The sequence below is a fragment of the Diorhabda carinulata genome, chromosome 5 (genome assembly GCF_026250575.1).
Source record: "Diorhabda carinulata isolate Delta chromosome 5, icDioCari1.1, whole genome shotgun sequence".
Lineage (NCBI taxonomy): Eukaryota > Metazoa > Arthropoda > Insecta > Coleoptera > Chrysomelidae > Diorhabda > Diorhabda carinulata.
In genome coordinates this window covers 19,907,102-19,933,368 of record NC_079464.1, presented here as the reverse complement: position 1 = coordinate 19,933,368, position 26,267 = coordinate 19,907,102, and the positions used below count along the sequence as shown (strand labels likewise).

Genomic DNA, 26,267 nt, shown 5'->3' with positions numbered 1-26,267 from the left:
AAAAATATTTATTTTTCAACTAAATAAACTTTTAGCAGTTTTCCCAGCGATGTTCAATAAGTTAAGCTCCTCAAAATAGTCATCACCTCTTCATTGTTGGAAAATTGTCTACCACCAAGCCATTTTTTTTATGTCTGGAAACAGAAAATAGTTCCAGGAGGCTAAATCTGGCGCACAAGGTGCATGACGTACCAATAAAACGTTAATTCGTTAATTTTGGTAACTGCAATAACGATGTGTGAGTTGGTGCATTGTCTTGACAAAACAACATTTCCTTCTTAGCCAAATACGGCAGTTTTTGCTTGATTTCTTCGCTCAAACGTTGCAATAAGTTCGCATAATACAATTTTTTCCTATTTCAAGATAGTCAATGAAAATTATTCCACGAGCACCCCAAAAAACCGACGCCATTACCTTGCCTGCAGATGCAACGGACTTTGCCTTCTTTGGAGCCGGTTCTCCCTTTTCAGTCCATTGTTGATTGTTCTTTTGTTTTGGGTGTTAAGTGATGGACCCATGCTTCATCCATGATTATAAAACGGCGCTTTATTTCTGTGAAACATTGCCAAACACTCTATGGAAATATCTTCACGACGCTGTTTATGTTTCATTGTAAGCAAACGCGGCACCCATCTTGCATACAGCTTTCTCAAGTCCAAATTTTCAGTAAATATGCGATGTACTGCACTTTGAAATGCTTACTGTCTACTAGCTCGCTTACTTTCAGTGGACGATCATATAGAGAATTTTATTCAACATTTCTGGAGTCATCACCTCATTTGGTCGACCACTGCGATTATGGTCTACGCAGGGCTTAAAACCCCATTTAAACTCTGCTACTCCATATTTTACTCTTAATAACGAAGGAACAGTCTAACCCAGAGTTGATTTTAGTTCAGCTTTCATATTGGTTGGGCTAACGCCTTTCAAATAAAAGTATTGTTTCCTACAACGATGACCAGTTTTTTCCATGTGTACAATTTCACCGAGAATGGCTGCCAAACAAATACTAAACAACTTGGAATCTTCTAACTTGAAACGTATGCTGAACAGATTGTGTACTTTCTAATACTCTGGTATTTTTCAAGCAACTACCGTCATCTATAGGTCAGGCTAGGTACTTCTGGGACCATCCTTATACTTAAGCTAATACAATTTTTCGAGCTCTTATTGATCTTATTAGCTGTACAAAAAAAAATGGTTTGGATTGGACAGAAGTCTTGTGTATTAATGATTACATACCTGTATCATGAGTATATCAAGTACCTACTCGCCAATAAAAGTGTTTTTCCAACAAATTTCACTGAAAATACGATTTTAGGTTTTTCCATGTATTAAGCAGGCCCAAATTCTGTATTCTTAACAGTTTAGTTTAATTGCAAGGACCAGTGTGCAGTCTTATAGTCGAAAATTTATGTAAAAGGTTTGATTTGACACTATAATTAGTTAGTGGTACGGTTAGTGTTGGGAAATCTACAAAGTGATTGAAGAAAATAAATAGAACGAACTTCGAACAGCACGTAAAGCACCAGGAAAACAAAAATTACAAATAGAAAACCATATTACGAAACAAAGTAAATTAACCTGATCGAAGCTAAAGTACACCTAACTTAACCTAATCGCCTCTTACTTTCTAAAGTAGACGAGTCAAAGATGATCAAATGCTCTGCATTTCAAAAAGCCGAACAGAAAGTCAACCAATCCAATTGTTGATAAAACCTGATGTAGTTACCAACTGAAACCATTACAAGGTATCAAAGAACGTTTGGTAAAAACCAAAGAATACGATACGATTAAAGCTTTCTTTTTGTATGATTATTTAATACGGATAGTGAACATTGGAAGGCGACATTATTTATGAGACATCCTTTATAAAAAAGATCGTCCGTTGTAATTAACTAAAGAAATATTGGAATGAATTATACACAAAAACAAGTTGGATCGACGTAAAAGAATCCGGTTATGATAAGAAAAAACACGTGCAACAGTTTAGAGGAGTTCCACGTTAACTCATTAATGATGCTCGACGTGAAAACGCTATACCGTTAGGCGAGAACCACTTTATTTTGACCTACTGAAGATGGTCTGGCCATAGACTGACCAACCTCACCTTTAAAATCAAAATAACGTGTTTTTTATGTGATTTGATGATGCAATATATTCATTTGAACACCCCTCGTACATTACCACAAAATTTTTATTATATATAGTACAGGCAAATTAGGCCATTTTAGCTATAACCTTAAATTAAACTGGGCGGTTTTGATTTCCTAGATTCTGGGAGGTTTTGAGATACTGAATCAGTCTAGCAATTCTTAACAAAATTAGGAGTACGGATTTTCGAAATTTTGGGACTTTTTAAACTCGAATAACTCGAAAACTATGAGGAAAAAACTGCCGTAACAAAAAGTATGGGGTACAAAATTCTCTACAAAAAGTATCCCAGGTATTTGTTCCTAACCTTAAAATTTTCACCTCTACATTTTTTGTTCGGGCAGCTTTTTTTGAATTCCTCCTAGTTTTCGAGTTATTTTTGTTTCAAAATTTTTTCAGGTTGCAATTCCCAAAATTTCAAAAACCGGTGCCCGTAATTTTGTTAAGAGTTCCTAGGCTTATTCAGTAACCGAAAGGGCCCAATTTAATTTTAATTCTATTATACCTGTACTAACACGGCGTGGTACTCTTCGTGAAAAATTTCGGAAAATGAAATGATGTTAACCTTTTCGTAACTGTTAAATTCCAAGACGATAATTTTGAAAACTTTGAGGATTTCGACACAAACTGTCGGGACAAAAAAATGGAGCACAACATTCTGTATAAAAAGGTTTCAATTTTTTTCTAACCTCAAAATTTCCATTATAAAATGGGGTTGAATTCGCACCGGCGGGAATTCGCTAGCGGATACTCGGCGTTGAGGGAGATTTACTCAGAAATAGTGGCTCCATCTATAAAATGACATCAGACCTTTTTTGTGGAAAATTTTATGCTCCACATTTTTTGTTCGGACAGTTTTTATCGAATTCCTCTTAGTTTTCCAGTTATTGGCGTTTTAAAATTTTTTCGTAAAAAATTAATTTCGGAAAATGTATTGATGTTGACCTTTTCGTATCTGTTAAAATTCCAAAAAGATAATTGACTAGATTATATAATATGAAATGTAATCATAAGTACTTTTATCATTTATCATGTTACCTTGGAAAAACATGCACGTAAAACCGACTACAATGTTTGTTTGATATTTTGCAATTCTCCAGTTTGAAAGGTTTTATATAATTCCACTAATAAATAAGTGATGTATGAATTCAATGGAAGCAAACGAAATTCTTGTATTTTCGGATATAAACATCACTTATTACAAAGGTAAGGGTATATTATAACATTTTTTAGGTTACGTAAAATAACCGGTGATGTAGATTATTCAAAAAATACCTTTTGTATTGTATATCAAACACATTCCGACATATTTATAACAAACATCGCCGTCAATTTTGTATGAGTCACAAATAAAACTGTGATACATGACACCATTAAATACTCTAACGTGTACAAAATGATTTAATTTCAAAATTCAACGATAGCTTCAACCATAAAAATTGTTGCACGTGTTATGAGGTCATATATGTTAGCAACGTTGCCAGAATTTGCAAATAGTATGAAGATTAGTGATATGTATTGAGTAAAAACTAAGAATATTAAGAACATTTAAACAAACAACAAACACCATCACTCTAGAAGAATTCATTAAAAATTGTGCTGGTCCAGATTTTAGAATACCATCTAATAGTTATCAATAATTTCCGTTAACAACAGTCATTAAAGATCTAGAATATTGTATCTCTTGTTTTCTAATGAAGACGATAAAACTGATCTTAGATCTAGAACTGTTAACACATTTCTATTTTTGTATGACAAATTATTGACGGATTGACGAATTATTGAATTACAGTCTTATCATATTAGCGGTTTGCGAGCGAGTGCAGAGCGGAGCGAGCTCACAACAAATGCGTCGCGAACACGCCGCGGCTGCGCAGCGAGGACGTCGCGGACCGTGGCAGAGATGCAACAAAATGGATTCCGAGGAGAAAATACTATTGTTGGGTCTGTTACTTCGAGGACGCCGCAGACGAAAACGAAAGCATCAACGAATTTGGGAGGACGCATTAACAATTAATCGAATTTGACGTTCAACGTACGCTGATGAAATCAACGCTTGCTTAAAATCATCGCGACTGTGGGGTAATGTTGAAAAAGTACAACTGACGGTGAACCTAGGCGTTCAAACGCTTCAGTATCCATCCGCCGAATCTTTCTTTAAACAACTGTTAGATATTGGCGATGGGAAAGTTGCTGTACATGAAAGTAATAGATGATACATAAGTGATTGGCAGAAAGAGCGATTTTGGCAGCAAAAAATGTGGACGTCAATGGGTTAAATTTAAAGATACAACAGTTGTTGCCTGGGGACAAATCTATCGATGCAGTTTGGGATACCAACGAAAGTGTGAATTATCCAATTGCAAAGCATGCCACCACACCAATTACAATTGAAGGTTTGATCTCCGATCATTCTGATTCGTAACTTGAACCCACCACGGCACACGATTAGTCATTGAAAAGTTAATAAAAAACTGCCGGGAGTCCCTATGATTGCTCTACAGATACAATTTCCAATTAGATTAGCATTCGCTATGACGATCAATAAGGCACAAGGCCAGACATTAGATTTGGAAACACCATGCTTTTCCTATGAATAACTATATGTGGCTTGCTCTTGCGTGGGAAAACCATCCAGTTTGTTTTTATTGGCTAAAGACGGATTATCCAAGAATATTGTACATTCTATTGCGCTGAGAGATTAATCTTTACTTTTTTTTTTAACTTTAACATCATCTACAACGCTTTCGATTACAATCACTTTGCTAAATACTTATAGTTAGTGAGTTATTTGTATTGAACTAGAAAAATATTTCGTAGATATAGTTTATATGGCAGAACAACGTTTGCCACGTCAACTAGTCTAATAGCCTAGTCAAATTAGTCCTTAAAATAGAAGGTTGCCTAAATTCCCATAGAGCTAAAAAATGTTATGAATGTTCAGAATACTCTTATAAATGAATTGTGAAAAGTCCTCTACAAGTCCCCATTGTACAAAAAAATTTATTGATGGTGAAATATTGCAAAAATAGATTTTTCGTGGCTTCAGCTAAACGGTGAGTTTTACAGCAAAAATAGTTCAGATAAAAAATGTAGATCATCCGATTCTCTACAAAAAATGTATTCACACTTTTTATCATAAGTATTGCCATTTCCTTGATATAGCGGTTGAAAGAATTGAAAAAAATATTTTTTTAGTGTTTAGCGCTTTTCTTTAACGTGCTTTCCCCGATAGGCCTATTCCACGATCTATGGTGATCCTATTGAATTCAAATTGAGTATGGAAAATGATGAAAGCTGTGTAAATTATGTAATATATAAATGAAAAAATAATTTGGAAAAATTATTCGTCGGATTCATAATAATTCGATGGAACTTCTAGTGTACTGTCTTCGTTTTCTTTTTCTCATTTTTCTTCATCTTCCTGCTGGATACAAATATGTTCTAAAAGTGATGCATCATATGTCTCATCACTGATATCGTGATTATTCTCATCTAGTATCGGTTTTACATTGGAGCACGACTGTCCTTGACAATTGGTACATGCTAAAGAATAAAACAGTCCAACCGCATTTAGCATTGCAACCTGTTTTGCAATTGCAAAGATGGTGTTGAGGAGTTTTTCTGGTGCAGGCGGGAGTAACGTATTAATTGGTTCCAATGTATTGTCAAATAACTTCCAACCCCAGTCTTCTGGATCCATTTTATCACCAAACCACACTTGAACTTGATAATATACCCGGAATAGATGTTGTTGAGCAGCCACAGAGGTTGGGAGAACACAAGCTAATTGCACTTGTTTTTCATTATAAGTTTTTTTGCAAAAGATAAGTATTGGAGTTTATCCAAGCAGGTAACTTTTTTTGGAGCTCCGTACTTTCAATGAAGAAAACGAATTCCATTAGTGATTATAACTTCTTTAAAAACTTCAGCACAATTAATTAAATTTTGTTTCTCGAACAATTTCAAAACCGTTTTTTTGCTCCTCTTGAAAAATGCTGATGTTGTATCGCAGCCAGTTATTGCGTGTAGAAAAAATATATGATTTTGGCATTTTGGAAAAGCACAGAAACTTTTTGATGAATATATTTTCGATTGCTGCTGAGTCTTTCCCGGTTTAAAAAAATAAATATTTTTTTCTGTTGGAGTTCGAGCAGTAAGTAATAGTAATAAATCGACATCTTCACCAACAACAATAGTTGTATTTGTTGAGTTGAATTGTTCTATTACTGTTTCAATGGTAAATTTTTCTTTTAACATTAAAATAAACAGAGACTTGTTGTGGGTATTTGCAAGAAATTTCTGTTTACTTGAGAGAACTGTCATAAATTCATCAAAAATAACATCAGAAGATGAAGATGTTGTAGCTCGACGTCGTTGTTCTGCGGCTTTAGTATTTTTATTACAATCGGTGTAACCATCAAATACTACAGTCACTCTTATGGCCAAAATGTCTACATACATATTGAACATATTTGTCTAAAATATTATAAAATGTTTCTTCGTGGTCCCAGAATTTATATTGTATACCGCTATATCACGGAAATGGTACTACTTATGAAAAATAGTGTGGATACATTTTTAATAGAGAATCGGATGATCTACATTTTTTGTCTGAACTATTTTTGCTGTAAAACTCACCGTTTAGCTGAAAAACGCGAAAATCCTATTTTTGCAAACTTTCACCAACAATAAAATTTTTTGCACGAGGGGGAATGATGGGGACTTTTCACAATTCATTTATAACAGTATTCTGAATATTCATACTAACTTTTAGCTCTATAGAAATTTTTGTAACCTTCAAAGTCTTATTTTACTGGACTATAATATATACTTTCTAATTAGAAGCTCAAAAATCTGTATCTATTATTCAAGTAATTCTTAATGATCGATTTTATTAGTTTTAGGTTCAGTTATTAAAGTGTATTTTTTGTAGAAGAATGTTCGCTTAATTTTATTTCAATATTAAATTATATCAATACTTTAATATCACAAGAAATCCTATATACTGCAATAACCACAAGTTACGATCAAGTGGAAATAAGTTTTGAGTGTCAGCAACGATCTCAACAAAATATTGTGTAAGACTTTCACAAAAAAGTCGGAAGGTCGTCGAACTTGAACGGTTTGATGATCCGTTTTTCTTTGAAGCTTCATTAGTCCATCCATTTAACTGGTATAGTTGATAAAAATATTTACACAGGATGCGGACTTTTAACCGCTCATTAAAAACCACGTACGATCTCCCCATTAGGAAAACAACATGCAATTTATTAGTTTGTCAACTACACGAAACAAAATAAAAGGATGCAACAAAAGTTTTTGGGAAAAATTCGTTTTTTTTTTTTTTAATTTAGTTACAAACATCTTTAATGATGTTAATAGTTTCTAGTAACTATATAAATATAAATAATAATTTATAAACTATTAAACTTATGAAATAATAATATAATACACATATTTAGAAAACATCTAAATGTTTTTGACTTTATGTCTCTTCTATTCTAAAATTAGTTTTTTTGATAATTTTTAAAAGAAAGATAATTTTCGACGTTTCGACTTTTCTTTAAGTCTTTATCAAAATATGATATTGATACTGACAACTTCCGTATTTATATTAATTATTTTTTATTATTATTAATTAATTTTTCCTTAGTCCTTACTTTACATAATTATTTAGGTCTTTTTTATTATTTATAGCTTTTTCGTTTTTATGAATGATAACAATTTCTAAAAATTCCTTTTTTCGTGTATTAGATTCCGTTTCAAGAATTTTTGAATTTTTATAATTGATTTTACGTTTTTTTTTTGATATTTCATGTTTCGTAACAAAGTTTTTTTTATCGTATTGATGACCTTTTAGTCCATTTTCTAAATATTAAAAAAAGTTTATTCAGAAAACTATATCAAATTAAAACCTAGAATTTCTGAATATATTTTAGGTTAGGTTAGGATAAGTTACATAACCTAAATTCACAATTTTATAAATAATGCAGATATTCCAAAATTGACCGAGGAGAATATTTTTTATTAAACAATGGTTTAACTAATAATATAATTACATTTGGATCTGAAATAAATTTAAATTGTTCAAAAAATTCAGTAACATTTTACATGGATGGCACATTTAAATACTGTCCAAAGTAATTTTTGTCAAGTTTTCAGAAACTAAACTATTTTTTTACTAAAATACTTGTAAATTGGTTATTTAGGTCTTTTTGAATTGAATCTTTATAATTGAATTTATGTTTTTTTGATATTGCACGGTTCGTTAACGCAGTTTTATTTTTTCATCGTATTGATGACCTTTTAGTCTATTTTCTAAATATTGAGAGAAATTTATTTAGAAAACTGTATCAAATTAAAACCTAGAATTTCTGAATCTTTCAGGTTAGGTTAGAATAAGTTACATAACCTAAACTCACAAGAAATGAATGTGTGACAGTTTATTGGAGAAACGAATTGACATGAGAAAGACAGCGTTCACCTCCAACTATTTTGATAAAACAATTTTATAGTTGCGTTAAAAAATGACACGTTACGACACTTTTTTAACGCAAAAGTGTGAAAAAATATATTTTATTTTAGTTTTTCATTTCATAACTAAAATCCCGACCTGAATAACCTTCCGTCTCGAGTTGTCTAATCTTCATGACAACCACTATCACGAGTTGGAACATTGTAACAGAAATTAAAATTCTGGTATCCGTGCTAATTGATTTGGGGTAAATTTAGATCACTGTTGTTTTATTCGGTGTTTTTAATCATTTCTTGCTAATTCCTGCGATATGGTACTCTTTGAAGTATGGCATTCATGTGCTAAGTTTCTTACTGAAATCCCGATTCCGTCTTTTGTTCTTACCAGCCTTTCTGCTCTTTCTCGAGTAAAAATTTTTGGTTTTCCACCTTCTGGGATATTCAGAAATTGTATTGCTTTTTCAATTTCGGCTATAACACGGTAAATTGTTCAACGAGAAATATTTTGGTTTTGGAAAAAGCGATGTCAGGTATAGTCCAACTAAATTATAAACACACTCCTATTTTAAAACTTTTAAATTTTGTGCCAAAACTATTGCGACATACATTAGATAGAAATGCAGATTCATATTTTTTTTTCAGACATAGGCATTACGAAGACGAAAATGAATGGGGTTGCGGTAGTTGGTTGGAATACACATTCGTGGTAGTATGCGCAAGCATTCTCCTCCTCGGTTCGTTGGGACTCACATTGTTTTGGGTCATACAATATCGAGAAGGATTCGCTTGGAGAGATGAACCCGCTAAAGAATTCAACTTACACCCGGTGCTGATGGTAGCTGGTTTCATCACATTCAGTGGCTTTTGTAAGTAGAACTTATTTATTATAAAACCCCGCAGAAACAAAAAAAAACAGAATAAAATTTTTGTTTCGATGTTTAGGTGATTTCACACTTTGCGCTGTCAGTTGAATTATAACATGGCGTTTAGCGACTTGTAGAGATATTGTTCAATGGATTTCTCTCTCCTTTTAGATCTTTATACTTAAACAAACGATGATGTATTCTTTTTAACTCTTCCAAATTATAGTTGCTGTCATTCAAAATAGGCTTCTGAACAAAATCTCTCTTTTGCAAGTGAACAGTATAAAGAGATTATTGACAAAGCTTCTGGCTTAGGTATTGAGTGACATTTTATACGATAGGCAACCAGAACTTGTTCTTTTATGATTTTCAAACATTACTCACTCAGTAGTGTTGATTTCACTACCTCTTCCTGATCCCAATGATTTGACTTGAATTGAAATATCAATAGAAGCAGTACCCGAATCTCCAATTACTTATGTTGAGGAAAACCGACTGAGACGTTATAAAAAAATGATATCAGCACTTCTGGACAACATGGAGTCGAGGAAACAAACTATAACAGTTATAAATGGAAAACCTTGATGTTGGACAATTGTTTTTAATAAAAAATTATGACATATCACTTATAAAATTTTGTATGGATCGCATTCTCAAAATAATGAAGACCGAGGGCATGTTCAGTGCAGATATATTTTGACAAAACTGTACGATTCGATTGGGAAGTCGATGGTCGAGCTATCAAAGCAAAGGTACGTAGTGCAGTCTTTGAGCTCTTAGCCTAACAGAAATATAGGTCATAAATACAAAAAAAAATTGTAATAATAATATAATATAATAATTTTCACACTTTTCCGAACGTCTGACTGAAGTTTCCAGCCCACTTTGAAAATATGATGCATCTTTAGAGTTAAAATGTTCGTACACCGCCATTTCATCGTCCCCGTCAAATCTTTTACCACTTTACTCGACTTTGCGAACCAGTAATATTCGGAAGAGGTCAGATCAGGTCAGATATGGTAGGTGTTCAATCTCTGTTAATCCACATTCGTGTACAGTAACCTTGGAAAGCGAATCATTGCAGACTGTAGCATTATCAACAAGCAATCGCACACCTCGATTGATTTTACCGCGCCTTTTGTTGATAATTTGATTCCTTCAGTCAATCAAAAGGGTACTCACCAATCCCGAAATATTGTAGCCATCACTTTTTTGTTGCTTTCCTTTTTGATGCACACTTCATGGAATCTTTTTTGGTTATTAAAAAAAACATAATTTCTTCGCGCGGAAAAGCTCTAAAAATGGATTCTACTCGACTTTGGTTTTGCGCTGCGCTGAGAATAATTTCTTCTTCTAGTTTAATGTTTTCTGTAGAAACCTCCCGCACGTGGGTCATCTTCTCTGAATCTCGCCATCGGCGAAACTTTTTCTAATTTTTGAAAAGTGACGGGCACAAGTTGGCATTAACCTTTCTTCAGTCAAAAATTTTATAACAGCGCGAAATTCAAATACGAAGACCGTTTCTTTTTCATCCACCGATCGTTCCGTGCAGACTCTACGCGGGCAGAAGAAAACGGACATGCGCTGTAGGCGACTGCGAAGATCTCGCCATTCAGGCGTCAGTCGGCGTTGTTCTACAGCCACGTAAACATGTCCGCCATTATTGATGCTCCCGCCGTGTGATTCGTTTTCTACAGGCTGAAGGCCAAAGTGCTGCAGAAATCCATCGGGTAATGAGTTGTGCGTGAATGGTGTCGATGGCCGTAATGATGTGCATGATGTTATCAAATAAGAAGATGATTATGTGGTTAGGTTATAACCCTTCATAATTCAATCAAATGATGACTCTAGTTCAGATGATTCTGACTACCATTATTATTTATACTTTGGAATTGAAATGTTATTTTTCTTTTGTTTTATTTGCAAAGAATTTATTTTCCTTTGCGGTTTTTGCTTTGAAATTTCGTTTTCCAGAAAAAAACGAATGAGGTACAATAAGGGCTCAGTTCACGTCTGGTACCCTGTTTAAACCAAACTCCCAGGGACGCAAATCTGTCGTTTCAGATGACCTGGTTCAACGAGCTGACAATTTTTCAATCTCTTCGGTGATAATGTTTTATATGAACTTGTCTTTTATCTATAGCCTATCGGAGGTTGAAAAAAACGGCCCTCGTGGATCGAAGCTGCAAATTGAAACTTTGTGTAAAACACTTATTTCTCTTTCAGCCATACTCTTGTATAGGATTTGCAGATGTTGCCGAAGAATATACGTAAAACTTCTCCATACGATTTTCCACGCGTTGGCTATCCCATGTATAGCAGTTGGATTTTTGACTGTACTAGATTCTCACAATCTAGCTAATCCTCCTATTGCTAATTTCTACTCGCTGCACAGTTGGATAGGATTTGTTACGATGGGATTATTTGCGATACAGGTAAGTGATGATTCATATGTCTAAAACAATCATTATAGTTAACCTTCAATCAATGTATAATCACGCATATAATTATTATTGCAGTTAGCTATTATAAACAAATTTCTCGTACTTCTACGTACTAATTATACAAAGAGAGTTTGTAAATTTGTTTAATAGCAACAGCGTCATTTTCATGGTTATTTTCAGAATTAAATTCTAAAAAAATACGACAAACGTTACTAAGAAACAGTCATCAAATAATAAATCATAGACAATATTCTAAATGTTTTTCAAGGAGCGAAAAATATGGAAAAAGTAAAAAATAACAAAGGACTCTGCCGCTTCAGCAGCGTCTCAGTTGTATTATAATATAATTTAGAGGTTTTATGCGACAGATGGATTTTGAATTTTGAAGTTTTTTTGGCCATGCCATTTTTTGTCCATTATCCAGGTGAACTTTTTCTATTTTCAATTTTTGTTCCTTTATATTTGGGAAAAAGGTTTTGGTAATTTCTTCCAATATTAGGGCGTGTAATCGCAACTTTTTCGTTTAAATATGACACAGATGAGGTTTTAATTAGGCAGCTGGATGGATTGGTAAAAAGGTAACTGTCATGTAAAATTGCGATGTCACTATCTTTTCAATTCAGTTACATCTTCGTTGGCTCTGGAAACATACCGATGTATTGGCTATCACTTAGTTCATCTATGAGCTGGAAGTTCGTCTGAACAGGCACTTGCTTGCAGCTATTCATGTCACTGTATGAGAGTAGAGATGTCACACAGTCTGTTTTCTTCTTTCTTGGTTGGACTTGATTCTCTTCACATAGAAATATTGATTGCAGATCTGTACATTCTTCTTCTTGGTATTGGTACAAATTGTTGCTCATTATAAGGAAAGGTAATTGAGAAACAACATTTATATTTGGAACGGAATGGAGAAGATAATGCTGAAAGGAGTTTGAGTGGACCAGAGGAAAATCTTGACTTGATGTTCGAAAAAATTTTACTCTCTCTCATAAAAATGTTATTAGTAGTCATCCGTTGAGAATAAGATTTGATCTTAATTGTGGAATCTGTGTAAACCTGTTGTGATTTCTCTAAAATTATCTGGAGAGATTGAGCTAGGTTGTACGGAATTTAATATAGAAAAACTTATTGAGTTTTCGATTTCGACCTCGTACAAATGATATTGCGGATTATAGGTAAATTACATTCCATAACTGAGAGAAAGTTTACCGCTAAAACTTTCCCTAGAGTCCAGAGCGTGATGTATTAATGCTTTGAGCATTGAAAGACGATCAGAAGGGGTTGTAAAGCCTCAAGCTCTGATCGACTATGACAAAGTGAAATCTATTGATCTATCTGGTCAAATTGTAAGTTATAACACTTTTTTGATAAGGACGTTGAAATGGTATAGGAAAATTGCTATTTTTTATAAAAGAATAATAAAAAAGAAAATATATTTTCTGATTTTCAAATCAGTGTAGCAAATAAGTTACTGAAAAAAGAAACTAAGGATGTTGCTCTTCAAGAGAGGCGAAAACAAAAATTATTGTCTAGTGAAAAAATAAGGTCCAAGTTACTGGGCTGTGACCTACGGACCGCACTGGGACTTAACGTTTTAATAACTTTTGTTAAGATAATTTAAATTATTCGCATTCACATTTTATTTGACGCTTTACATCCAATGAATAAAGCAACTGTAGATTATCACTTCATTTTTTTTAATCCACCTCGTAGGTGTTCATTAAACATTCTGCATTTATGTTATTTTTGAATATTGATTTTTGAAACCCCCTTATGATGAATAAATAAGTATTCGAAAGCTCGGAAATAAATATTAGAAATAGTACACTTTGGTGTTTAATTTGCCACACTTCTACTACGAAAACTTATAGTGGTGCTCTTTTTAGTTGCTGAGATTTTTTCTTTTATTTCTGATCTTATTTCCTCATTATTGTTAATCGTTCTTCCAAGTTTTCGTATTTCTTCAAATTCAACACTAAAGCTTACCGCAAGCTGTCTGTCAAGAATATTTCGAAGAAATTTTGTACATACGCCTTCCGACAGCTTCCGCCAATAGAAATGAATTTGTGTTTACGATTCGATGAGTCCACGTTGACTGACGGTTTGTTGGATGTTTACCGAATTTTATACGAGGAAACATTATGTTTCAATTCTTAGTTTGGTATGAGTACCGTGCGTAATTATGACAAGTAGCACGGTAAAAAATGTTCTCAAGCGGGACGAAAAAAATCTATAATGTTCTTTTTCTTTCGCCATTTCCTAATCCACAAAATATCTATAGAGGTAGACTTAGTGCTGAAGGGCTGTATCAAATGCAATTTTAGCGTTTTTATGCGATTCTCAATCCGTAAGTTCATTGTCTTCGTTGTCATCATCGTTTTCGTTCCTACGCCACTGCTTATCGCAGACTGTCTGGCAGGAATATTTCGAAGAAATTGTGTACATACGTCTTCCGACAGCTTCGACCAATAGAAATGAATTTATGTTTACGATTCGATGTTTCCATTGGTAAACAGTGGAGATGATGAGTCCACTTGGACTGACAGTTTGCTAGATGGTTACCGAATTTTATACGGAGTAAACATTATTTTTCATTTCTTAATTTGGTATGAGTGCCGTGCGATAGATTGAGAATCGTTGGAAATAGGGAATTCTTCAATTTCTTTTTACTGTTCAGTACACTTGTCTTTTATTATTTCATGATCCTTGCTATAAGCCTACTTTTGTCAATTTAATTTTTTCCACTGTTATTTGGTATTATTATTGTGTATTTACCTGCTACTTGCAGATATACTCTACAAGAGTTTCGAGATATGACAACACCGATGTGAATATGTCAAATCTGACAGCGCTATCATAAATTTTGACATTTTTAATGGTGAACGTACTCAGAACATATTGACCTTTCGTCGGACAACAGAAAAACAATTTATTATAACAAAAACGGCCTTGAGACAAACCTGAAAATTATTTCTAAGTTTGTACTTCACTTCAAAACATAACATCGTCAAATTCATCGAATCAAAGTCAAATGAACAACGTTTTAAACTACTTGTATAAAACATAATTCATCTGGTAGATATTACAACTTCAACCTCAATTTAAATCAGTTACATAATCTTTAATTGAAGGATTTTATCATGTGTTTAGATATTACTCAACATTCTGGAGAGGCGTTAGATACTTAAGGATGGTACCGCCTCCTTGTATAAATCATTTTTTTTTCGTTTCCAATATTTTTTTGCAACATATCTAATTTCGTGGGAAGTACTTGACCTTAAATTATACCACACAAAAAGTAGTAATGCAGAAAATATCAACTTGGAACGTTGGAAAGTTTTTCTGTTGCATTTCGGGATCAAATACATATAGTTTGATAATTCCGTGATATTGGTATAAAATTAAATTGATTTCAATGATACATAGTCCTCTTCTTACACTGAGGCAACTAGAGCACTCACAAATAAACGTATATTGAGTCGCTTTTCCGCGGAAAATTGTAGTGAAAGTCCGGTTGTTGTGATGTTTGAATGTATTCTTAAAATCTACGACGTTAAGTAAATTTGGTGCAATTAATTTATGAGTACATCGGCAATTTTTCGAATATTCATACGCCGATTCACCGACGCCGACGTCGGCAGGACCAAGACAAATGTGTCAAAACCAAATTTTCACCATGGAAACGTTCGAAAGCTTGAAACAGAGAGATGCTGTAAGCGGAGGTCTGTTGCCTGTAAGCGACAAGCTTGGGAAAGTTGGTATTAAATTCCGGAGCATTTATCAATGTTCGGATAGGAAATTTTTTGCTAATTATAGGGAGAATACAGAGCAAAAAGAATTTATTCGAAGGTGCATTTAACTAAAGAACAATTACAAAAGTTTAATGAAGATCCAGACGTGTTAGTTTCTATAGCTGATAAAAATTTTTCTTCGACAATATTCAAGTAGAGTTGTATTGAATTGGCATTTTTGTGACCCAAAATTTTTATAAGCTCTTGCTCTTGTACACCACTTTGCTAATCGACTACCATGATCGATCTATTGGAGTGATCATTGTCGGATTTCCAGCTCTTAGAAATAATCTGTTGATTTTAATATTTGGGCTTCTTTTTGACATCAATTTTTTAAACAATCTGGTAGGAAAAATGAGGCTGTCGTTGTTTTCTATTAAAAATTTGCTTTCAGTACACAATACGGTGTTATATTCAACTCAATTTGTTACAGGACCATCGTTGTTTGATTCGATACAAAAAAAATCAGTCAAGCAAGGAGCAACGTCCTCAATGTGATAGAATTTCCATCGCAGCCCTTCAGGTGTATTTTAATTCAATAAATTTATCATTTTACAGCAATCTGATGCAGTTTTCTTCGTTTAGAATTGCAGACAGCTCGCTTTTGATTGAATGGGACAATAATAACTTTCATTTCTTTAAAATATTTTTCTTGTAAATGCTTCCTTATTAGGTTCCACATGGTTTGGACCTAACTAATTCTTCCACCTTCCGATTGATATTTTTTATCATTACAAAAGTCCATACAAATTTTTTACTATATACTGATTGTTTTTGTTTGATGTTTACTTCTATAATTTCATTAATATTTTCGTCAGTATAACAACCAAATCATCCAGTCCATGGGATCTGTTTTCAGTATAATGTTGTACTGATTAGTTGTCTTCAATCAGATGACTCAAAAATTCAATGATTTTAATAGATTTCCTCTGTAGCAAAAAATTTCCAATATAAAAAGTGATTTTTTGGTTGGTATCTTTTTGGCAGCACTGTTTTTGACAGATCACGCGTGAATCGTGTTTTGTGACATTGTCAAACTCGTTCATTTTGGTCTATAATTTAATCATGTATCGATTTACGAACGAACAACACTTACAAATTATTGAATTTTATTCATGCTCGGTTAAAAGAGTGCATTGCGCACTTCTTCCAATTTATGGGCAATTTGATCGGCCTACTGAGGGAACTATTCGGAAGCTTGTGACTAAATTTCGAACCCAGTTGGACATAAAACCACTAACACGCAAACGTACAGTGAGGACCGAAGAAAATATTGCGACTATATCCGCCAGTATTACTGATTACCGTGAAATGTCAATTCGCCGCCATTCGCAGCAATTTGGCCTCTGTTAGTCCACTACGTGGAATATTTTTGTGAAAGGATTTGGGTGTAAAACCTTATAACATACGTCTGGTGCAAGATTTTAAGCCACACGAACTTCCACAACGTCTACCATTTGGTGAAGTTGGAGTAAGATCCAGTTTTTTATCGAAAAATTGTGCTTAGCGACGAAGCTCTGGTTGAATGGATACGTCAACAAGCAAAATTGCCGCATCTGGAGGAATGGCAAGAGCTATCTTGATGATTGACGATTTTTTTTGCCCAAAATGGAAGAATTGGACATGACTGACATGTGATTTCAACAAGACGGTGCCATATACCACAAGTCACACGTAACAATGGCTAAATTGGGAGATGCCTTCGGTGAACAGTTCATCTCACGTTTGGGGCCAGTCAATTGGCCGCCTAAATTGTGTGATTTAACGCATTTGACTATTTCTTGTAGGGCCATTTTAAGGCTAATGTCTACAGGGATAAACCAACAACGATTGACGCACTAGATCGTGTAATTTAACGCCTTTGGACTATTTCTTGTGAAGCCATGCTAAGGCTAATGTCTACAGGGATAAACCAGCAACGATTGACGCATTAGATCGTGTGATTTAACGCCTTTGGACTATTTCTTGTGGGGCCATGTTAAGGCTAATGTCTACAGGGATAAACCAGCAACATTTGCATGAAATCATCTTCAAACATTAAATTATACTATATGTTCTATCGATTCCAATGAAGATTTCATCAATTTTTTCAAATTTTTTGTGGTTTTTTTTCAAAATAAAATCTTATACCTCTTAAAAAATCACTGATTATAAGTACAGATTTGTTTTTGACAGCATCCTCTATAAACTGATTAAGAAATATCTATTTTCAAAAATGTAACGTAAAATTTGGACAGTTTATTGAACATGAAGAACGGTTAATCCACTAGAATTCATTAGTTCGTCTTCTGATCCACTTATTAATCACCTAGGAGAATTTGGACTATTATATGACATAGTGAACAGTATTTTAAGATTTGGACAAACATACATTTCAAATCACATAAAAGGCGATTTTAATTTCCATATTTCACGTATTTAAATGATGTTTTTTTTTAATTACAGTTCGTAGTCGGTTTCTTCAGCTTCTTGATACTACTTTGTTGCGAAGGTGCGACAGCTGGTTTCAGGGCAGCACTCGTACCGATTCACGCATCATTCGGACTAACAACATTCATGTTAGCTATAGCAGCAGCTCTTACAGGACTCACGGAAAAAGCGCTATTTACACTGAAGTACGTATATCAAATAACATATTTTATTATATTAATTGATTATTTATTTATCACTGCATTACGTATCGGGTGAAGTATATGGCTTGTATAAATCCATTTTACGTTCTACTTGAATCCACAACCTGCAAAATTCGTTTTGACCTTATCGGTTTGTTTGTCTCTTCGTCTAATACAACTCCTGTAAATTTATTTTCTTTATAAGCTAGTACATATTAATATTTTCTGGTATTTGCTACATGAAACTAGCTAATTATTAATAAATGATGAATATTTCGCTAGTTAGTTTTAAGAAGTTTAAAATCTTATCGTTTTTCTTTATAGTCACGAAGTTAAATTTTCTTGAGATCCTGTTTTTCTGTATATTTTTGTTTCACTACATCGTCATTTCATTCCAATACGCCCTATTTTCTGTATGTTTTAACCAATACACTCCCATGAAAATTCCTATATCTATTTTCCATCTACATGATTTAATCATCAGTTTTTTACCAGAAGCTGGTCATCCTAGTCGCTTTTTCTTTCTGCAATTATTATCAGTAACTTTGGTTTGTTCTCTGATCATCAATTTCTAGATTCCTTCTCTGTTATGCTTGATTTATTTCTAGTACAATTTTGGTCATTAATTTTCAATTTTAGAAAGGTATTAGTTATTCAAAACGCACTTGGTGCGGAATCAAGTTGAGAGACTGTGAACGCAAACTATTTTTCTAAATGAAGGATAAATAAAAACATTTCTGTCAAAAATTATTTATACCTTATAGGTTAACATAACATAACCTTATTTATAACATTAGTCGATCAAAGTAATACTCGAAATGGAGCAATTAATAGAATTTTAGTATCTCGCTATATAATAAAGATTTCTTTTAATTTAGAAAAAAAAAATAACTCAATTCACACAATTGAACTGAATTAATTTGCCTCTTAGTTCAATTACACTTTATACATCGTTGACACTGTTTTCCTTTATTTGTACCACACTTTTCAAGCTTCAGCTTTTGTATTCCCAAGTCTAAGAAGTCTCCCGTCAATCCATTGAGGAAGCGTGTAACCTCTTCTCCTACTTCATCGTCGCTCTTGTGCGTCATTTATATTGAGGAAGAATTGATAATAGAGGCTAAGTACAACCAAGTTTCTTCAAAAGGTCTTATGTTTGCGATTTGGGGCAAAGCATTGTCGTGAAGGCGTTGTCGTCTCCGGCGATTGTGCATTGCTCGCAATTACGGCATTGCGGCAATGTTTCACAATATCTGTCTGAGTTTATTGTTGTCTCAGCTTGCATAAAATCGATGAAGGGTACTTCCTGATGATTCCAAAATATAACCTCTACTCCAGACTGCGTTGTATGTATATGTATATATAGATTTGGGGTCTTGTATACACTGTGAAAAATCTATTGTGTCCCACTGTCTTGTGATACTGGAGAACCCAGTGTTTACACCTAATCCCACTCCTTTCAAAAAGTCTAGAATGTGGGATGGCTTTAAATTCCATAAATCTTCTTCTTCTATTTCAAACGCTCCCAGATTTAATGTTCTGCAGTTTGTTAGTGTTTCATACTCTGTGTAACAAAATCTGCACACCGCATTATCTGCTAGGTCTAGCGTCTTTAGGTGTTTTTTGAGACGACAGTACCCCGATAGATCTCCTGTTAGTATTCCTAGATTGTCTTACTTAAGTTGATACATTCAGTAGATCTTATCTGGTTATAGTTTCCCAGAAGAGTCTTTTCCTGTCGCAGCCTTTGTTTGTTGTCCCAATAATTGGTTTTGCTCCTATCTACCTTCCTTTCCAATGGTTTTTCAATTCTTCTGTAGCTGAAACCACAAGGGTTCGGGTCTAATGAATGGCTTTTCTGCCCCCGAGTCTATCAGAATTTGGATTTTATAATATTAGATAGTAATGGTTGCCTATCTATCGGACAGGATGATGATTTACTGTTTGCGATAGCTCTTCTCTAGATAGAACTGAACACATTTTTCAATTGAATAGATATCTACCTAAAAAATGCTTGACGCCCTGCCCATGCTTTCAGAGTGTTTGATTCTGGGCCCGTACATTCATATTCAGTTTCGTTTGCTGTTTTAGATCCGTCCTTATACCATTTAATGGCATTTCTGTTCATTTTTTGTATGGTGTTTTGTTCCCAAGTTTTTCTCAAGGTTAAACTTTTTCTATGCAACGTCCTGAGACATGCCCCAGTGTTTGTCATTAATCAGGAGCGGGTTTTTCTTGGATGATTCCGTCTCTGAACATTCTAACTCATGTGGGAGGTTTAGAATCACTTCTAGTGCCGCTGTTAGACAAGATTTCGTGATCCTAGTTGCACACGAGCAAACAAGTCTTTGTACCTTTGAGAGATTGTTCCTCGTGGTATTCAGACTAGTTCTAGTACTCCAAACCACTGCCCCGTATGAGATGATTGGTCTCACAATTCCATGTACATCCACCTTAGGATCTTTGGGTTACAACATCAATTCCTCATTACACACCATCAGAGTTTTTGTGGCTTTGGTGATTATCTTCTTTTCATGTTTGTTCCAGAGAAGTTTACTATCTAGTGTAAGTCCCAGATATTTTATTGATGGGGTGTGCATTGTGTTTGTTAGAATATCTTTAACGAAACCAGCGCACTTCCTCCATAAGCGGAATATTCGAACTTATGCTGCCGTTTAATCTTTAAATGCACATCTGAAAACTTTCATTTAATGTAAACTTGATAATTTAATACCATAAAAGTTAAAAGTCAAGGATTTCTGTATGTGAATGTTTTTTTAATAATTTGTTTATATCCATTCACACAATTATTTAATTCCTTCGCTACATCTAGAAAAAGGATTTGTATATGTTAATTATAATGGAAAGACGATATCGACGAATTAGGCCAGGTATTCAAACATTTCCCCTCCGAATTCTTTAATGTAGAACTGATTTATCTGAAATTTTGACAGGTGATAGGTGTGTATCCAAAAAGCGAGATCTACATGGTGTCGACCACCCTTTTTGGGGGCGGAAAAATTTTTCTCCCAAAATAACCCCAGTAATAGAAAGATAAGAAAATTTAAAGTAGAAAATGTCATATAAAGTTTTTTTGCCGATTCAATAGTTTTTGAGTTAATTGCAATTGAAAAGTACGATTTTTCGTCAAAAAAACGCATTTTTCAATAGTTTTTTACGCATAACTATGTAATGATGCATGTTACCAAAAAAAGTGTCATGAACAAAAATAAAGCTTATAAAATAACAAAGAAATTAAGCTTTTTTTTAAAGATCTTAATGTTCTACCTAAAGCAAGTTATAGATACTTGAATGGCTTTTGTTTTACGTAATTGAGCATTTAACCTCAAATAACGGGAAATGGTACATTTTTCATCAAAAAGTCATAGGATACTTTTTAAAGAACTTAAAAAGGCCTTTCAAATGGCCACTGATAAAAGTCGTATCGACTGAAATTTCAGTAAGATGTGATGTAAAATAGTTCAAACTAAAAAAAATTGCACTAAAACTAATGCCATTTCAATAAAAAACAAAATTAAACTTATTCCTTGTACCAAATACTTTATTTGGATCTTATTTACGACTTCTGAAAGTTTGGCTGATTAGAAATGCATAATTTTGAAAAAAATGACCATAAAATAATAATTTTTTTTTATTTATAAAAAAAAATTTTGCTCATTTTATCTCCATAACTATAAAAGATACAAAAACAAATACACAGTCAAATTATATATAATTTTATGACGATTATTCTGCTTTTTTTATTTTTTTTTCGTAGCATAAAAATTGACGGAGGTATAAGCAAATTAATCTGTTACTATAGTACGAGTATTGCTTATCCACATCCCTTTGACCCTTTATTATTAAAATGTGGAGGGTCAAAAGCCCTTCTAACATACATAGACTGGTAGCCCTGAAAATTACCTTTAAAATGGTTTTTTTTTGTAGGATGTGATAGCTTCAAAATTAATGGAGTTACATAAAAAAATAAGAATTTGAAATTTTTTCTGTGAATTATAGAATATGAAAAAGCTTCAAATTTTGGATTTTCTCTGTTGATGCTATATGGGTGATTCCATTATAACTGTGATATTCAATGTCCTGTATTGTTTTTTTGTACTAGTCATTAATTAATAATCAATTAATAAAAATTTTGTGTTAATTGAATAATTCTTAAGATATTTAAACATTATTTTTATACAATATAACTTGCCACTTAAAGAAAACTTATACTACATCACTTGAATGTCAGTACCGTGTCATGTCCATTCCTAGAATTTACCGATAAATTATTAATTTTTTTTGTCGTAACAAATGATTTAAACTAATTACCTTATAAATTCTAATGTTTATGATCAAACTGAGGAAAATTGATGCACTTGTTGTTTAATATCTTAAGTTACCATGTCAGTACCGTGGATAAATGAGTCAGTACCGTGGAACTCAAAATCCGACATTTGTGTCTTGCTCGTGATACTTTGAAGTTGTAGTAAATTCCTCTTAGAGTTTTATTTTTACAGTAAAATAGATGAATAATATGCATAAAAAAGTTAGAAAAGTTAAATTTTAAAATCTTGAAATTTTGAATACAAAAAATCACAGTTAGAACGGAATCACCCATATATATATATTTATTTTTTTATTTTTGGTGGTTCTTAAGGGTTGACAGGGTATAGACAATTAAAAATTACTTCAAGTAGATACAAAAAACTTTAATACCAAAAAGAATGCAAAATCTAAAAGTTGAAAGTCATTAGATTTATTTTTATTTCATTCTCTGTAAAGGGGTAGTTTTTAAGGGTTGAATAATAAAAATTAATAACCAAATATATTCTATTAAAATGCTATGAATTTTTCACAATAAAGATGAAATTGCAATGTTTTAAATCATTAAAAAATTTTTTCCTATATTATTTTCATCAGAAGGGTAGATTTTAAGATTTTTAAGGGTTGATACTACGAAATATATAAATTTTCTATTATACAATATGTTGAGATATTTATGATACATAAACGAAATACATTTGAATTGAAAAAAAGTAGGAAAAACTATAATCTTGGTATTTTTCGATAAGGGGTGGTTTTCACCCCTTAAAAACAATTTGCACACCTTGCGACCATGCAGATCTTGATATGGAGGGTGAGATGAGCTTAATTCTAAATTTTCAGGAAAATCGGAGCTGCATTAAAGAATTCGCAGGTTTGACACCATTTTGAGCTCGAATACCTGCTCTAATCTTGCTCTCTACAATTTTTGACTGGATGTTAACATAAGAATTAATCGAATAAAAAAGCTTCAAGTATTTAAAAATAGCCACACAACGTTTATACCGTAAAATCCCCCCTTTTTACAAATCAAAACAGATACATTTCAGGTAAGGGGGTTATGATCGGAATTTTTTCAAAAAATTTTCACCAAAAAATGCTTCAGTGCTAGAAATTAGTACAGAACATAAATAATGTAAATAAAATGCTTAAAATAAAATAAAAAATATTTCAACACTCAACTAGCGAATTGAATTCAATTTAAAACCGTTAAAAAATTATAGTAAATAATATGAAATTTCCTTTTTTCAATTTCGGGATTTTACTGTATACTCTCATTATATCAATAAATTTTACTTTTAATTTAATGTTTAACATCGAGATCATCATTTTTCACTCTCTTCATATTTTTATATTTGTTTTACAATATTCGATTGGTCGATTAATGTTATTTATAAGGTTCATTTTCAACGACTTTTCCTCATTTAATCCTCACACAACGCTTATCAGATTATAACGAATTCCGTTTTATTACGCTTAAATATTATAATTTCATATACATAAAGCAAAGTAGCGGAGTGAGTCAACAAGAATAAATATAAAAATTGTTCACACCCCCAGAGGCAACTTAAGATCTAGAAACCACGTGAATAAAAAAATCGGACAAAAAATAATAAAAGCATATAAACTAATAAGCTGGGTATAGATATACATATTTCATGATGGTGACTACGACCTTTCCAGATCTATTGATACATTTTCCAGCTTCGTTCTTCTTCTATTAAATAAGAAAACCAAAAACCACACGTGTCTCAATCTATGGCTTTCTCTAATTGACAGTTATATAAGGACTCCACTATCAACTCCAACAAAAACCAATCGTGTCTTGAACCACGGCTTTCTCTATCTTACTTGTCTTTAGTTACCAAGAACCTGCAGACGTAACAGGCGTGTAGCTTGGCTCCCTTTCTCCCAGGTGACGCCTCGGCGAACTTCCAGTTCACGCAACAGCGAACTCCCAGTTTACTCCTCGGCGAACTGTCTACAACGTTCATTCTTATCTAAAAGATAGAGTTTCCATTTGATTCTGACGCCAGGTTCGAATTACGCAAATTTTTGCGTGCAGACGTCCCTCCAGCGGACATTCATTCCCAACTGTGTGAGGTTTATGGAAAAAATTGTATGAATGTGCAACATGTGCGCAAATATTCCATAGCCTTCAAATATGGACGTACAGACGACCATGACGAACAACGTTATCTCCGACCATCGTTTTCGAACGAAGTGATTTCAAAAATATAAATAGCACTGCTAAAAGGTAAAGACGATTTGAGACCTCAGCAAGATAATTCTTGATGTCAACAAGCCCTGCATTCATAATATTTTAAAAAACGTACGGAAACGGCCCCTCAATGATTATCATACCTGAATTAAAGAAACAATGAAGAGGGGATACTTCACAATCGACGAATAGCTAAACGAAGAGGTTCTAAGCTATCATCGTGGCGTGGCGTGGAGTTCTACGACTCATATAAAGATGATACACCGCATGAAAAAATTCATCTAAACGGCGATTATGTGGAAAAATAGGAGTTGGACAACTTCGTCTATGGCCTGCCGGCTCTTATATAAACGATTTAGCTCGTCTTTTACCACACCATAATACGTAGAAAATTTCCGATCTACCGTTTGGCTATTTCGTTGTCTTTACGATCCTCCAGCTCCAGTATTAATGCCACTGTGACTTTACTACGGCCATCCAGAATGTTTAGAGCAGAGAAGCGATTTGCTCCAACGCTTCCCTCCGAGTGGTTACTTCCTTACCTGGTGTATAAGTTATATTTTGTGATTGTTACACCAAACAATTAATTACGTAAAAAAGTCGTGGGCATAGTAGAGAAGGGTTAAGTGGATGAGATACTTGGCGAGATAACATTCGGAGAAATGATCATACGCTTTGGAAACATAGTAAATCCCCGACATTCACAGGATGTAAGATTAAAAACATTGGATGAGAACAGCACCTAAAGACAATCATGAAAAATAAATAAGCGTATAAGATTTTTATACTTATTCTGGTTGGCTAGCTCTTTACAACGCTTACCAAACCTACCAGTCGAGAATGTTATATAATGGTCGTTTTTTTTTAACCTCCAAATGACTATAAACCAAAAACAAGTTCATATAAAACAATAAATTTGTTACCAAAAGTTTTATAGAGTTAAGGTTACTTTTCAATAAAATCACTAAACAGATTAAGGCAGTTTCATAATTCTGGACAAGTTTTTCAATGTCCTCCAAAGAATTTAAATGATAATGTTTTCGTGAAAATCTTTGTTGATTTGGAAACTAACTACGTTTTATATAATTTACCACAGGGTACTACAGCCATGCGTGAGTTTTGTCCTTTACAACAATAAACCTCCATAGCATTCTATCCCTTCGATCACCATTCTTGATTCGCATAGTTTGAGGATCACTCGTGACGATATTTGTATTTTACCAAATCAATGGATTCTTCGATCTTTGATGGAGCGAACAATGTCTTGGTTTTGTAGTATGTCGCTTATCTAAGAGTTCCTTTCATGAAGAACTTTCCCACTTTCAGGCTTCCGTATACTTCCATGGTGACTCTTCTTTCGAATTTTCTTTGAATGA

The 26,267-nt window shown here is 33.4% G+C and overlaps 1 protein-coding gene across 9 annotated transcripts in view; it reads left to right on the top strand.

Annotated features, from left to right (window-relative positions):
- LOC130894243 (plasma membrane ascorbate-dependent reductase CYBRD1) overlaps positions 1-26,267 on the top strand; it is an 86,383-nt gene that overhangs the window by 48,332 nt on the left and 11,784 nt on the right. For 7 of the 9 annotated variants that reach the window (XM_057800902.1, XM_057800910.1, XM_057800908.1 and 4 more), the window contains 3 exons: positions 9,274-9,497; positions 11,721-11,929; positions 18,178-18,347. In XM_057800902.1, the coding sequence (XP_057656885.1) occupies positions 9,274-9,497; positions 11,721-11,929; positions 18,178-18,347 (603 nt within the window). Of the gene's footprint in view, positions 1-3,190; positions 3,361-9,273; positions 9,498-11,720; positions 11,930-18,177; positions 18,348-26,267 lie in introns of those variants that run through there. The other 2 variants (XM_057800905.1, XM_057800904.1) reach the window with 1 other exon arrangement.